The 16,097-nt window shown below is 37.5% G+C and overlaps 1 protein-coding gene across 1 annotated transcript in view; it reads left to right on the forward strand.

Moving 5' to 3' along the window:
- Positions 1–16,097, forward strand: part of GYS2 (glycogen synthase 2) — a 51,916-nt gene that overhangs the window by 16,455 nt on the left and 19,364 nt on the right. Inside the window, exons 4-11 of the mRNA XM_032347710.1 lie at positions 221–403; positions 6,595–6,739; positions 10,008–10,125; positions 10,288–10,408; positions 12,731–12,837; positions 13,935–13,994; positions 15,099–15,177; positions 15,976–16,089. Of these exons, the coding sequence (XP_032203601.1) occupies positions 221–403; positions 6,595–6,739; positions 10,008–10,125; positions 10,288–10,408; positions 12,731–12,837; positions 13,935–13,994; positions 15,099–15,177; positions 15,976–16,089 (927 nt within the window). The remainder of the gene's footprint in view (positions 1–220; positions 404–6,594; positions 6,740–10,007; positions 10,126–10,287; positions 10,409–12,730; positions 12,838–13,934; positions 13,995–15,098; positions 15,178–15,975; positions 16,090–16,097) is intronic.

Genomic DNA, 16,097 nt, shown 5'->3' on the forward strand with positions numbered 1-16,097 from the left:
CTGAAAGAGAGGATTATGCCATACAAGTATATGGGCTTCATGAGCATGCTGTAAATCCAATAAAATAATTCTGCTTTCTAAATCTGCATATTTCATGCTTACCTCTCTTTAGATTTTGCTAAAATTTACAGGCACAAATGATAACTTTCCTTCACCTGTGGGCCACCATCAAGATCAAGCTTTACCAACAACTATTCTAAATTCTTCTTTTCTGATGTAGGTGACAGATCATGCAGATGGCAAGCACGTCATTGCCCAGTTCCATGAATGGCAGGCAGGAACCGGACTGGTCCTTTCTCGAGCTCGGAAACTTCCCATTGCTACAATATTTACCACTCACGCCACATTGCTTGGGAGGTATCTCTGTGCGGCAAACATTGATTTCTACAACCATCTTGATAAGGTAAAGTGTCCTCCCTCTCCCCTGACCCCCACCACCTTTCTTTTCTGATCCTTGACGCTGAAGGATGAGAAGTATTGATCCTTTCATTTCATCTGCCAGCCAGATGGCAGAAATGCCCTTTTAACTAATCAATATTCATGACAAAGCCTCCCATGAAGTGACAGAGAGTTGCTGTTGTTTAACTTTGTCAGAGTGCAGTAGAGCATAGCAGTGACAGACCGGATGTGAGTCTACTTTGCAGCAACCGATCCCAAATCCCAAGATCCAAAGAGCCATGGTGGGTGGAACAGGGTTGCACTCCTGTGTATCCTAAAGCTGAGGAAACACCATGTGGAGCTGGGTTCACACGCCGCCCTGAGTGGCAGCTACAGACCAAGACTTCCAGACATACAACTTGCCTTGTGGGGCTCCCTCTCTCCTTCAAGTGAAAACATGGTCAGATTTCTCCTGTAACTTTGAGGTGTAGGTAAGAGTCAGTGTAGGGGTCGAATAAGACAGTTATTTAAAACAGGGATGTGGGTCCTTGGTGACCAAAGAGTCGGGTTTCTTTATCTTAGAAGACTGCCGAACTCTATGACCAAAGTCATTCAGTTTTGACTTTTTCATTTATTTGCTGACAGTGAAATGAGATTAATAAAAATATATCTTTTATATCATCATGTCAGTATCACTAACAAAGCATTTGAGTACCAGAAAGTCAGGGTTTTACAGATTTGGTATCTATACTGACAATCAAATCAACTTAGAATTTGAGGGTTCCATTTACTATCAGGAACATGAGGAAGTTGGAAAGTTGCTTTCTAAAGAATTTCCCTGTTTAAAAAAAGTCCTAGGATTCTAGAAACAGAATATGTGCATGTGTGACTGTGTGTGTGTGTGTTTGTAAAACATGAACACTTAGATAATCATAGTGGAAAGAGGTCCTACTATCCCGAAGACCCTTTGAGTGTAAGAAAGTTCTTTCTAACAAACTTCAACATTTGCAAAGCAGTGTGTGGTCCTAAAGAGAGCTTTCCTATAAAAAGGTCAGCCTAACCTAAAGGTCAAATTGTAAACATAAGATGCACATTTAAAATAAAGTCACCAAGGAATTCAGAAATCAGATCAGGGAAATTTCCTAACGGTGTATGATAATGGTAGACTAATAAGGCCAAACCAGTGATCTGTGATGGACTCAGCAATTTTGTTTCCCAGAAAAGGGCAGACTTTGATTTTTTGTGAAAAATAAAATATTGGAAAGGTACATCAAATATTTCACTTCAGAATACCTAAGACCATTATATGGTAACAATGAATAAAAACAATTAATAAAATTCATCAGATATTATTAGCTGTTTTTAAGTAACAAATGATTATAGTGTATAGTTACATATTATAATTTTATCCTTTGGCTCAAAGGTCAGTATTTACAATGTACTATCTTCAAATATTTATACCTTACTATCTTCACAATGTATCTCCCCAACTTAAAGCTCTTCTCTGGTTGAAATATATGAGCTTAGTCAGCCCCAGTCCACCTTGCCAGTAAAATATCCGCCCAGGGAGACTAGTGGATCAAATGTAGTTAGGAACTAGATTTTGAGTAAAACTCGTAATCATTTTTCACAGAAGAGGCCCCCATGATCATTTTCTACAGCATACCACCCCCCAGCCCATGATCACAGTAGGTTTAGAATCTGGTTGTTATATAATGAGTTATATGCATGAAAGGCTTTTAAAAGTTCAACAGAAGATGGGGCGCCTGGGTGGCTCAGTGGGTTAAAGCCTCTGCCTTCGGCTCAGGTCATGATCTCAGGGTCCTGGGATCGAGCCCCACATTGGGCTCTCTGCTCAGCGGGGATCCTGCTTCCCCCTCTCTCTCTGCCTGCCTCTCTGCCTACTTGTGATCTCTCTCTCTGTCCAATAAAAAAAAAAAAAAATCTTAAAAAAAAAATAAAATAAAAATAAAATAAAAGTTCAACAGAAGAAATGAGTCGTAATTTAGTCTTTGATGCAAGAACCAGAATCAGTTGCAGTGCGTTTGGGCTCAGGCAAATAAACCTGGGGGAAGAATAGGAACAAGAATGAAAGTACCCGGCTTTATAAAAACAGAAAGAGTAGAAAGAGTAATATTTACCCAAATACTATTTGTCAACTGAGAAGGTGTTTTCTGAATAGCCAACTCACAGGACTTTGATGCTGGTTTAAGCTCTTAGTTAAATTTGTTAACTAAAATAGCATTTCAAGCATTTTCAACCAGTGTATGAATCTTCTGAGACTCTCCAAGAAGATACTTTTTAAAAAATTTTTATTTATTTATTTATTTATTTATTTATTTGTTTATTTGAGTGGGAGAGAGAGAGCATGTGAGCAGGGGGAATGGCAGGGGGAAGCCAGGTCTCTGCTGAGTGTGAGGAGCCTAATGAAGAGCTCAAAGCAGGGCTCCACGTGGGGCTCCACACAGGACTCGGTTCCACAACACCGAGATCCTGACCTGGGCCAGAACCAACAGCTGGACCCTTGACTGACCGAGCCACCCAGGCACCCCTCCAAGAAGATATTTGCAAATTCATTCTGTGAGTCCAGATACTGACTGATTTTTCCCCTCAGCTATCATGGCTACATAACTATAGCTTTAAAAAAAAAAAAAAAAAAAGGCCATTAACTTTCTTATGCTTTGGCCTCTCTTTCCTTGATGGCATCAGACTTTCCTGGGTGGAAATGTAAGGGATTAAAAAACTGAAAGAGGGGCGCCTGGGTGGCTCAGTGGTTTGGGCTGCTGCCTTCGGCTCGGGTCATGATCTCAGGGTCCTGGGATGGAGCCCTGCATCGGGCTCCCTGCTCCGCAGGAAGCCTGCTTCCCTCTCTCTCTCTCTCTCTCTCTCTCTCTGCCTGCCTCTCTGCCTACTTGTGATCTCTGTCTGTCAAATAAATAAATAAAATCTTTAAAAAAAAAAAAAAACTGAAAGAACCCAGACACAGTTGCTTGATAGATTTTAACTCTTTTATCTGACCAAGTTTTGAGCTCATCACCTTTGGCCATAGGGTAATTCTCCTCTGTCAGTGGATTGCGCTTTATTGACTAATATATACTTTGCCTCATTTTTTGTTCTTTTGTACACATTTTCCTGAATTCAACAAAAAAGTAATGAGATACATAAAAATATAGGAAAGCAAGATCCTTTGTCAAAATAACCTGGACCAGATATGTCCTAGATGTTGGAATTACTGGGCAGAGATTTTATAGTTTTTTTTTCTTAAGATTTTAATTATTCATTTGGAAGAAAGAGAGCACACGAATGGTGCGGGGAGGCGTGGAGGGAGAGGGAGAAGCAGACTCCCCACTGAGCCAGGACTCTGGGATCATGATTTGAGTCAAAGGCATCCCCCACACAGAGATTTTAACAGATTATCATATATATGTGAGAAAGTGGAGAACATGTATAAATACCAGGGTTGTTGTAAACCACAGGTTTGGCCATGTATATGGCAGGCCTGGGAGGTAAGGGGCCCCATAGGACCAGGAAAAGTCATATGCCTGTCTTTCTGGGGACCTTTCTCGGGTTCTCCAGGCTTCTGCTGTCCTCCCCTGCATACTTGGTTTTCTCATTTAGAAACCCCATCTTCTTATCCCAGATGTCCATATGTTAAATGCCATCCCGCGTATGAAATCTTATTCCTCTCCACAATAACAACAGCAGCCATAGTAGTAATGATAGCTAAAGTAACGGGGCCAGGTACTTTTCTAACCATCTGATGCGTGTTATCTCTTTTCATCTTCATAAAAGCTCCGTAACATAGGAAACATTTCATACTTTTTCCAGTTGGCATTCCTAAGCATAGGCTGCCTGTATCATATGTTTAAATAAACCCTTTCAGTGCTTTCTCTTGTATACAAAACAAAGGCTTTCTAGCTTGTCTGTCATCTTATCATGTCTCCTACATCCTATGCCCAACGCTGTAGTCCATCAGGTGTAATTTCCTGCACATGCTATGTGACTTAATATACCTATTCCTTAGGCAACTCATTTTTCAATCCAAATAAACTTTCCCCAAATTAAACTTTCATGTCCCAGTCCAAATGCCATTTTATTCATCCAGTCAGTTTGGAGGAACAAAGATTAATAAGTCATGGTCCTTGTCCTTGAAAATCTTACACTCCAGAGGTGATGCTGACAATGCAAACACTTGCATAGTATGAGATAAGTTTCTCTATTCTCCCCAGGGAGAATCAGTCCCACTCTGATCCTACACCTTCCTCAGGCACTTACTCATTTCTGCCTAACTTTAACCTATATTCTCACGAATTTATAAGATCTTTGAAGGCCACAGAAATAATAAATTACTCAACAAATGTTGGTTGGATGAGAGATGTGGTTGAATAAATGACACCAGCCAAATAGAGCTTTTCGGAAAACATCAGCTGATTAAAGGATGCCATATAGAGCAATTCTTCAAACATTTTCAGAGAAATATTAACAACTATTACAGTCAAGAAAGAATGCTCTAGGACTTTCTTCGTTGCAATCTTTAGAATCACCTACTGAATCTTTTTCAGTACTTTCTTCTATATAGCTCAGTCATTGTTGGGCCTGACTTGCTGGTCGAGCTGGAGTCTAAGGAGTATAAAAGCAGGAGAGTGCACAGGCTTGGAGTCAGACTGATTTGGGATCATTTCAGAGCTCTGCTAAGACAGTTAATGAGAATGTGATCTTGGGAAGGTGTCCTAACCTCTGCAATCTTCAGCTTTCCCTCCATGAATAGAGGACAAAATACAAACCTTAGTGGTTTGTGAAGATTAAATATGATACTTGCTTAGAAAAGAGCCCAATGCATAGTGTTGAGCTTCTAATACTCTTCATTATAAAAAGCACCTGCTAATATAATGCCAAAAACTTTATATGCTTTTCTCTCTCAAACACTGTTAGTTTCACCTGCAGCTATATGAGACATAAAAATGTTCAGCAACTGGGCAAAATGGCAAAAGCTCACAACTGCTTTCAACAATTTAATTAATTGTTTGGTGCTTGGTATGTTGGTTTTTAAAGGTTTTTTTTAAAGTTAAGATGTCCAGAATAAAGGATGATTGCATAATCTAACATACCATCCAATTAAAGTAATTGTACATCCCCTTGAAATGATATGGTCATGAGAGTTAATCAACCCTAGAAAAGCATTTGTCTCTTCTCTTTGTTGGATATCTTTTCAGTGAATTAGGGATGATAATGATTATCCTTATTTTTAGTATTGAGGCTAATGTCAGTTCTGTTTCTTTGTTTATGGGGGAAATATGATAAAGACCATGGTGAAAGGAATCAGTTCAATATTTATTAGATGTAAGGTAAGTAAATACAATTAAAATACCAAAAAATTATGAATTCTAGTAATAATAGCAAAGTAGAAATCTTTACTTGGGGATTAAATAGCAGTTTAGAAGCAGAAATGAAGTGAACAGTAGTTTTTTGTTTTTTTTTTAAAGATCTTGTTTATCTGCCAGAGAGAGTGGGAGAGAGATAGTGGGTGTACAAGAAAGGGAGCAGCAGGCAAAGGGAGAAGCAGGTTCCCTGTTGAGCAGGGAGCACGATGTGGGACTCGATCCCAAAACCCTGGGATCATGACCTAAGCTAAAAGCAGGTGCTTGACCAACTGAGCCACCCAGGTGTCCCTGAACAATACTTTTTAAAGCATGAGTGGCTGTGCATTTTAGTAATAGGTTTAATAAAAAGTTATCATTACTTTATTGTGGTCCTAAGACTTTACATAGCATTGAGAAAAAACAATATATGATTTTGTTTTGCTTATATAGAAGGATCAGTACAGTTGATCCTTGAACAACACGGGTTTGAACTGCGTGGGTCCACTTGTACCTGGATTTTTTTTTTAAATAAATATTGTACAGTCCAGTAAATATTTTCTCTTCCTTATGAATTTCTTACTGGCAATTTCTTTTTTCTAGCTTACTTTATTATAAAAATATAGTATATAATACATGTAACATATAAAATATGTGTCAATCAACTCTTTTTGTCATTGGTAAGCCTTCTGGTCAACAGTAGACGATTAGTAGTTAAGTGTTGGGGGAGTCAAAAGTTAAATGCAGATTTCTGACTACACAGGTTAGTGTCCCTAACCCTGTGTTGGTCAAGGGTCAATTGTATGAGAAAATGTATATGTGCTTTTTCTTTTTCTTTTCTTCTTTCTTTCTTTCACAGTTTAACATAGACAAAGAGGCTGGGGAAAGGCAGATTTACCACCGGTATTGCATGGAGCGGGCCTCTGTCCATTGTGCTCATGTGTTCACCACGGTATCGGAAATAACAGCAATAGAAGCTGAACATATGCTGAAGAGGAAGCCTGGTAATTATCTCTGAGTTTCTCACCTGTCTTTCAGTCCTAAATGGCATTGGAGTCTAAAAGTCTTGTTTGAAACAAACAAATAAAAAGCATAAAATAATAGAGGAAAAATTGCATTCACTATTACTACCCGAATCTTTACACGTTTTAATTGTCAATGTCAGTAGTTCTATAGTAACACCAATTCTAAGCTATATCCAGAACACAGTAGTAGTATTCAATCTGTGCTTGTTGAATAAATGGGCTATCCTAGAAGTGGGCCTATGCCCTACCGTTGTCACAAGTGACCTGGTGTGTGTAAGCAAGGTAACTTTTCTATTTGAAGGAAATGAAAGTTCAGAAAATTTTAGAAATTTGTATGAGACTCTTCCAGTCCTACATCTTATGACATTGCTTCATTGGTCCTGTTTAGTACAAACCTATTGTTTTACCCCTCCCAAGACCTTGAAAGCTTTTCTGGGAACTATCCCCAGACCCATCCAGAGGTTGCAATGCCAAGAGGCCTGTTCATAAAACATGACCCTGTCACCTGGCCAAAGATGATTGGTCCAGAGGTAGATACGCAGCATAAACCAGCAAATAAGAATGCCCCCGCAGGAGGGAGTCCAAGCAGATGAGTCCAAAGGGAGGCACTCTTGAAGGATAGGTGTGTCAGCTTTGCAGTTGTTAGCAGTGTTCATTTTTCTTTTATGTTGCATGGGATGCAAAGAAGGCTAAACTAGTGTCACCTGGGTGGCTCAGTCAGTTAAGTTCCCTACTCTTTTTTTTTTTTTTTTTTAAGTTCCCTACTCTTAATTTAAGCTCAAGTCACGATCTCAGTGTTGTGAAATCTCCCGGGGGGGGGGGGGTGTCCCTGCTCAGAGGGAAGTCTGCTTGAAATTCTTTCTCCCTCTCTTCCCCTGCCCCTCCCCCCCACGCACGTGCACACACACACACACACTCTCTTTCTCTCTCAAATAAATAAATAAAATCTTTTTAAAATTGAAAACAAAATGAAGGCTAAACTACAATGAAATACAATGAAAAACAAAAACAGACTGAGAGGGCTCTAGATTTTCCACAGTGATTTAAACTAATGGTTTAAACTAATTCCGGAAGCCTAGGTAAACCTTTGCCATGAGGCACTCGAGCATCCCATGAACAAATTCCTCATTATTGTAGGTAAGTCAATGTTAGTATCTAGTTACCCAGTGTGAACACTGGGTCTATTATTTGCTACCAAACAGTTCTAATGAATATATCCTCTTTCTTTAATCCTTGTTATCTTGTCTCTATTTGTCTTTCTTCCAGATACTAGTTGGATGTCTGGAGGAGGTATTTCAAGGTGTTAGATTTTTTTTTTTTTTTAAAGAAGAATCCAAAAAATTTGAATAATGACAGCATACAGTTTCCATGTTCTCCTTTTGTCTTTCCAAGTACTCCCCAGGGTTCACTTGGATTCTCAACTGCCATGCCCCTTACAGAAGTTAACTCCATCAATATGCTATTTCTTTCTTGCATCCTTCTTGTTTCTTGTCTACAATATCTTTTCTGTGCTTGCAAAATGCTTCCCCCCCCCATTCTAAAATAAAACTTTCTCTTGAGGCTGCTCTTTTATCGAATGTCCACACAATCTTAACCTTCCTCCTGCTGCCAAATACACCTTCGTTTGTGAAACCCTTGAAAAGTTCCAGAGGAATTAAAGTCATAATAAAGTGATATTAATATATATTCTTGGCTTCTATATCTTTTTGGACAAGACAGCTGATTGTCACAGTGGATAAAGGTGTAGACCTCAGAGCCAGACTGCTTTAGTTTTATTTTAATTTATTTTAAAGATTTATTTATTTATTTTAGAGAGCAAGTACATGGGGTGTGGGGAGCAGTAGAAGGAGAGAGAGACTCTCAAATCAACTCTGAGCTGAGCATGGAATCCGACACAGTGCTCGATCTCATGACCCTGAGTTCTAAACCTGAGGGAAATTAAGAGTCCAAAATTTAGCCAACTGAGCCATCCAGATGCCTCCAGGCTGCCCTGGTTTTGAATCCTACCTCTGTTACTTTGTAATTACTTGATCTTGGGCAAATAACTTAACCTCTCTATAGGTTAGATTCTTCTCCTATAAAATGTGGATAGCAAAATAAGTTACTTTATATGATTTTATAAAAACAAAGCTAATATTTGTCAAATACACTAGAGTCTAGAACAAAGCACTATATAATGTTATGGAAAGGGAAATACATTGTAAGAGGGGATTATCTACTGTCCTATAGGAATTATTCACATGAGGGTTTTCACTAGAAACTTTGGCAACTTAAAATCGACTCTGCTGTGGAGTATAAGAATTTGCCCAGTTACTTAGTAAAAAATCAGAAGAATCGGCAGTTTGCTATTCCTATGACCAGGAAGCCGGGGTTGGTTTCCTGGAACCATTTCAAAAGATAGCTTGTTAACTCTTAAATATCCTTCAAAATGATGGCACAGTTATAATTCTAGCTCAAATCTCCATTGCCATGTGTTAAAATTTTTTTTGACATAGCTTCTTTTTTTGAATTTCATTTGTTTTTGCAGCAACCCGTGTATTCAAGTCAGTAGGTAGTTCCCATCTTGTACCCTGAGGAGTCTCTATCTTTCTTGTCACAGGCTGATTATTCTGGAAAACCAAAAATGTCTTCCTGCTTGAGTAAAATCTTCTGGGAATTAGAAATAAAGGACTGCCTTTCCAGTTTTCCAGATAGAACATTTCCCATACACTTGGCTAAACAAGATGCTAGGAGGTAGTTTCATGCACACCATGGCCAGAGACACAACATGTGGAGGCAGACTGCATGGATTCTACTCCTACCGGTATTTGTGTTCTCAGATTCCTTAACAGCTCTGGGCCTGTTTGGGTGTCTGAAAATGCAGATAAGAACACCTACCCCATTGCTTCTTGCAAGGATTAGATGAGTTATATTTTAAAGGATTTTGAGCATTTAGAGCAATAGTAAGCCACCAATAAATGAAAACTATAGTACTCCTTATTTGTGCTTTTAATTAGACATTTTGTTGTACTAGTTAATGTTATTTTGGTCACACACCCCTAATTTCTTATTTCAGTAACTTATTCTGATGTTTTATGAATTTTTAGTTGTATGATAGAAACTAGAAATGTTAAGGAACATATAAATTAGTTAATTAATTAATTAATTTTTAAATTTAATATATGAAAGCACACTATTTTGCTACAATGGTACCCTCTCTCAAAAGATTTCTGTGATGATTTTTTTTTTTTTTTTTTTGCTTTTCCAGACGTAGTTACTCCAAATGGCTTAAATGTTAAGAAATTTTCAGCAGTGCATGAGTTTCAAAACCTACATGCCATGTACAAGGCCAGGATCCAAGATTTTGTTCGAGGTCATTTCTATGGGTATGCTCTTCTTTATTTAAAAAAAACCTATGGCATAGAGAAAACAAAATTGTTATAGTAAATGTTTATCTTTCCCAGCCCCCTTTGAACTTTAACAGAACTCGTTTGTACATCTTGTTGCTGTTGCCTTATTTCATTTGAAACTGTTTTGTTTTGTTTTAGTCATCTGGACTTCGATCTTGAAAAGACTTTGTTCCTTTTCATTGCTGGGAGATATGAGTTTTCAAACAAAGGAGCTGACATCTTCCTAGAAGCCTTATCCAGGCTAAATTTTCTGCTGAGGGTAAGAATGCTATAGAACACTGTCTAACACTTTTACAGGAGGACTTCCTTCTGTGGGAAGAACAGAACTTTCTGGCTTCTGAAGAAGTTTCTAACAGATACATGATTGTGAATACATAAAATGACAATCTTCTAAGAACAGCTCCAGCCTTTCAAGTTACATATTGGGATTGCCACTTTGTTCACTCGTGTATCTGTCTATGTTATCAGGTATTTTTTTAAGAGAGCCATGAGCTTATTGTGTTCTGTTTTAAGATGACATTACAGCATTCCTTCTCCTGTCCCAAGAGTTAACCAGTTGAGAGATAAATATGAAGAAATCAAGCAAATGGAGAATAAGATTCACCATTTTAAAAACCAATAAAGACTGTAATGGGAGATGTGGCTTGTTAAAGGACACCCATAGGCTTCCTGATATTGAACCTGCTGGTAGACCTGGCTAGCTCATCACATTGCTGTGTTCCCCCAATCATAGAAGGCCTGCAGGGAACCTGCACCACACTGCAAGCAACCAAGCAGTTGTTTTCTGTACAACAGGGAAAACACACACAAATGCTATTCCTCTCCCTACTCACCAGCCACACTTCCTCCCTGAGATTAAGAGTTTGAACTATGAAACCAGGAGATGTCCCACATCGTGGAAACAAGGAGGGGAAAAGAGGTTCCCACTTCCATGTGGAATCCATCAATTTTTGTTCAGGAAGGTGGGACTTAATATAGGTTCCCAATTAAGCCAGCAATAAAACCTGTGCCAATAGAAGGAGCTATACAAAATGGTACCATGTAATAGCTAGTGATTAAAGTTATTGGCTTATATTCTAATCTTATCATGTAAAAATATAGAATAAATAACAGTAAGTTATAGGAGACCAGCGTAGAATTTCAATCCTACTGAGATACCAAGACAACCTAAACTTTCCTGAGCTTGTACTGTTCTCCAGTTAATTTTTTTCCTTGGACATAGATTTATTTTTGCTTTAGGGCAAACATCTTATCAAGTATCCTGGAAGATTTACTGATACCACTTAGTAAGGAAATAATACATTAATAAAAACCCAACTCTGTAAAATAAGACTGAAGACCACAGACATTATTCTAGAATAGGCCGGAATAATCTTATTCCATAATATTTCTGATATGTATCTATTCAACAAGCTTTATGGACTCAAAGTTATTATCAAACATGTATCATGTTTAGGGATATTATTAATCAATTTTTCTATACATTTATTAAACAGTCACTTTATCTTTATGTATGAAGCAAAGGCCAATCACTATTCTAGATATCAAAGATCATTACAATACTTGAAGAAATTAAAAGAAAGCATTCTCTCTCATATAGTATATTTATTCTTTCATAGCACATTGGCTACTCTGGAGTGAGTTTCCTAGTCTCTGACTTCTACAGATTATCTTAATAGACAGTCAGACCTCTGAGGGGGCCACAAGGTATGGGTGCCCACACTTAGGAGACAGTCATTTCCAGAACACATGAACATTCATATGTGCACTGTCTTAAGTGAGTTTATGCTTCCACTCTCACAGCTGTTTGGGTATGTCATTTCCTTCTGAGATGTGCTAGGGAAGAGAAAAAGGAAACAGTATAGAATAAAAAAACACCAGTTTGAATCTTAGCTTTGTCAATAATCTGTTATAGGAACTCAGACAATTGAAACACTCACGCCACTCTTTCAGTTAGTAAAATGAAGAACATGCTAGCTGTTGTTATTATGAAGCTTGGGTTAAGTTAAGCTTTTAAAGCATCCAGCACTGCCTGCCACCAGAGGGGCTGGGCATATGCTTGTTCCTGTGCTTTAGGGCCAGAAAAACAAAATGCAGCATTATGGAAAGACTTTTAAAGGAAAAGTGTAAGTAATCTATTTGTGCAAATTATTGTGAGTAAACTAGAAAAAAGAGAATGAAACAAAGCTAAATCCCCATAAATTTTCCAATCTGAAATTTTAAAGAACTAATTTTGGCTTTGTAACATAACTCACATTCATCTGACCTTTTTTTTAACCCCAGAAAAACACTGTGATACCACTAGCAATTGCTATGTATTTTACCTGCTTAAGGAAAATATTTTATGTATGAATTTTCAAATTGTTAATCAAAAGATCATGACTAAAAACTATATTTAAATTAATATTTCTGAGTATCAGGAAGGTGGGTTTAATTTCTCTGTGAATCATAAATAAGTATTGTTTTTATTTAAAGATAATTTAAAACAGTGTTTTTTTTTTTTTTAAGTTTAAGGTCCATCTGTTGATGTTTTCTTTTACCTTTGGTAGTTGACTTGTCGTGTTTCCTAATCCCCTACTAGATGCATAAAAGTGATGTCACAGTGGTGGTGTTTTTCATCATGCCTGCCAAGACAAATAATTTCAATGTGGAAACACTGAAAGGCCAAGCAGTACGGAAACAGCTATGGTAACCTCATGTCTTGTAAATACTCTCAAGCAATTAGTGTCAACCGATTTTTTTAACATGTGTAATTTCTGATATATGTCCTTAAACTTTTTTCTTTAAGATATAATTATTATAACACATGGGCACCTGGGTGCCTCAGTTGTTAAGTGTCTGCCTTTGGCTCAGCTCATGGTCCCAAGGTCCTGGGATCAAGCCTCGCATCGGGCTCCCTGCTCTGCGGGAAGCCCGGTTCTCCCTCTCCCACTCCCTGTGCTTGTGTTCCCTCTCTCACTCTCTCTCTCTGTCAAATACATAAATAAAATATTTAAAAGAAAACATTATTATAGCACAAAGGGTACCTGGGTGGCTAAGTCAGTTGAGCTTCTGCCTTTGGCTCAGGTCATGATCTTGGGGTTCTGGGATCAACCCTCCACGTTGGGTGGGGGCGGAGGGGCAGTCACTGCTCAGAGGGAGTCTACTTCTCTCTCTCCCTCTGACCCTCCCCCTCTGTTTCTGCTCTCCCTCTCTCTCACAAATGAATAAATAAAAAATCTTAAAAAAAAGATTATTATAGCACAAGTGCTGCTTGGTTCTCTTCTCATAGGCTACTATGTCAGATTATGTAGTACCTATCAAACTGTGTTACTATAAAAACATTGGAATGAGCCACCATGGAAGGATTAAAAACCCTGTAGAAATCTTTAAAGATAGGTCGAATTTATTTTTAATTTTATTGTGAAAATTTAAAAATGAAAGCTAAAGACATTTAGTGTAATGACCCCCTCCATGCTCATAGCCCACATTCACAAATCACCAATGAATTTGCCATCTTGTTACATCTATACTTCCATCCACTACCCCACCCTGCCCTTTATCCTGGCCTGAGTATCATCAGGCAAAAAAATGTTAAGCTCTGTGGGCTGCTCAGGACGTTCTGCTGCTTCAACTCTGGAGGTCTGAACTCAAGCTAAATTGGCAACTGGGAAAAACAGTAGAAGAGGTTCCACAAAAGAAACCTGTTAATTTCAAAGGACACATTGACAAAACATCAGCATGGTCACACAAACAGATTTTAAATTGCAACAATGTTTAAATTATAAATCTTCCAATTCATACAGGGACATTGCACATTCTGTGAAGGAAAATTTTGGAAAAAAACTCTATGATGCATTGTTAAGGTAGGTGCTGAGACTACTTCACACTTCAAATATGTTAGGGCTTCATTATTCAAATTTAACAACTTATACACTATCATGTATTTCTTTTGTTCCAAATATAAAAGAATTATTAGCCTTTGAATATATATTATATTATGGGAATGGGTTTTGTTTTACCCATCATCTGACAAATACTTATAAACAGGTTGTACAAATGTGACATGATCACATAGACAAATTAGGTTCTAATTCAATGAGACTCTCAATAGGGGTTAATATGTCAATGTGAAACTGATGGAGATTTCATGAAACTTATAAGTCAAGATATATATTGACTTTATATATTAAATACCTATATTTATTTATATACTAAGTTTATATTAAGTAATGTTAAGTAACCTATATTTACTTAAAGAATAGTAAACATTCAAATACATAATAAAATAAATGAAATATATAAAAGTATTAAAAATTCTAAACAATTAAATTAAATCAAAATATATTATAAAATAATAATATATATAAAATATATGGATTTTATTAGAATATGAAGAGAAAGCTGGTTGTCTCCGGACTGATTGTGGCAAATATGCATCATTTCCTTTTACCAGTAAAAATATCAAATTATAGATGGACAAGTATGGCCACTTGTGAACATATTCAAGAGTAGCCAAATATGATGAAAGTGTCCTCCTGATGATCAACATTAATGTTTTAAAAATGAGTTTTAGGGGATATCTGGGTGGCTCAGTCCTTAAGCATTGGCCCTTGGCTCAGGTCATGATCCCAGAGTCCTGCCTGCTTTTCCTTTCCCACTCCCACCACCCCTGCCCCCCGCCCCGGCTTGTGATCCTGTTCTCACTATCAATCTCTGTCAAATAAATAAATAAAATCTTTTTAAAAAAGAAGTTACAATTTTAAAAATTTAAAAAGGAATTTTAACTTTCTTCTATGCTATCAAAATTATTCTTTTATCAAACTTCTTCATGCCTTTGAGAGTCATCAGGAAACCATGTTTGCTTTATATTTATTTTTAAAGTGCTTAGAGCATTATCGGACTCATGGAGACATTGAATTTGTGCCAGTTATTTTTATTTTTCTTATTAATATTATTTTGCCCCACAGAGGAGAAATTCCTGACATGAACAACATTTTGGATCGAGATGATGTAACTATTATGAAAAGAGCCATCTTCTCAACTCAGGTAATGAAGAAAAGAGTGACCCACACTCCCAAGATTGTTAAAATCAATTTAGATCAACATTTTAACTTATTGGAATGGGCTAGTTTGGGAGATATATAAACCCAGGAGCTAGAAAAGTCTTTCTTATGCATTTATATTTATAAATGACAACTTTACTTATTTTCTTTTTTGGGTGCTTTTCAGTGCTCTTTTAAAAAATTTCATGGAATTTATCTTGTATCCACTTAAAAATTCCTTTGGAACCAATACATCCATTTGAAATTGGATTTGCAATTGCAATTGTATATTGCAATGACAACAAAATAGTCCCTAAAAATCTTTGAAAAGCATGGCATTTTGAGTCATGATCAAGAAAAGATGAATGTTTCTCAGCTGAGAGGACTTTTTGTAAAAATGGAAGATAGGCATTCACCAACATCTTGTCATAACAGTGAGGCATCAGGTACCATCAGAGGACAGGCCTGCTAGAAGGGTCCAGGAAAGGGGTTCCTCTTGAGTCACAACTTCAGGACACCTTCATTCCAAACAGGTCTTAAGAGTGGTTAAGAAGTCTAGGCCTCTCATGTAGTGGCTGCAGGTAAGAAACAGAAGTATCATGTGTTCATAATTCCCGAAGGAAGTTCTTCAAGCCTTTGCCTTCCTCTAAAACCTGCACAAAACTTAGTCATCATCATTAATGTCTCCAAAAGATAGAGGGCATAAAGGTTGGATGACATGTTGCCAATGACCTATTGCTGAAATTAGTCACACTTATTAATTCGTCCCACAATTGACATTTTCTTTCCTCTATGACTTCAGCGACAGTCTTTGCCTCCAGTGACCACTCACAACATGATTGATGACTCCACCGATCCCATCCTCAGCACCATTAGACGGATCGGACTTTTCAACAGCCGCACAGACAGAGTCAAGGTAGAACT

This window comes from Mustela erminea, chromosome 6, assembly GCF_009829155.1.
Source record: "Mustela erminea isolate mMusErm1 chromosome 6, mMusErm1.Pri, whole genome shotgun sequence".
NCBI lineage: Eukaryota > Metazoa > Chordata > Mammalia > Carnivora > Mustelidae > Mustela > Mustela erminea.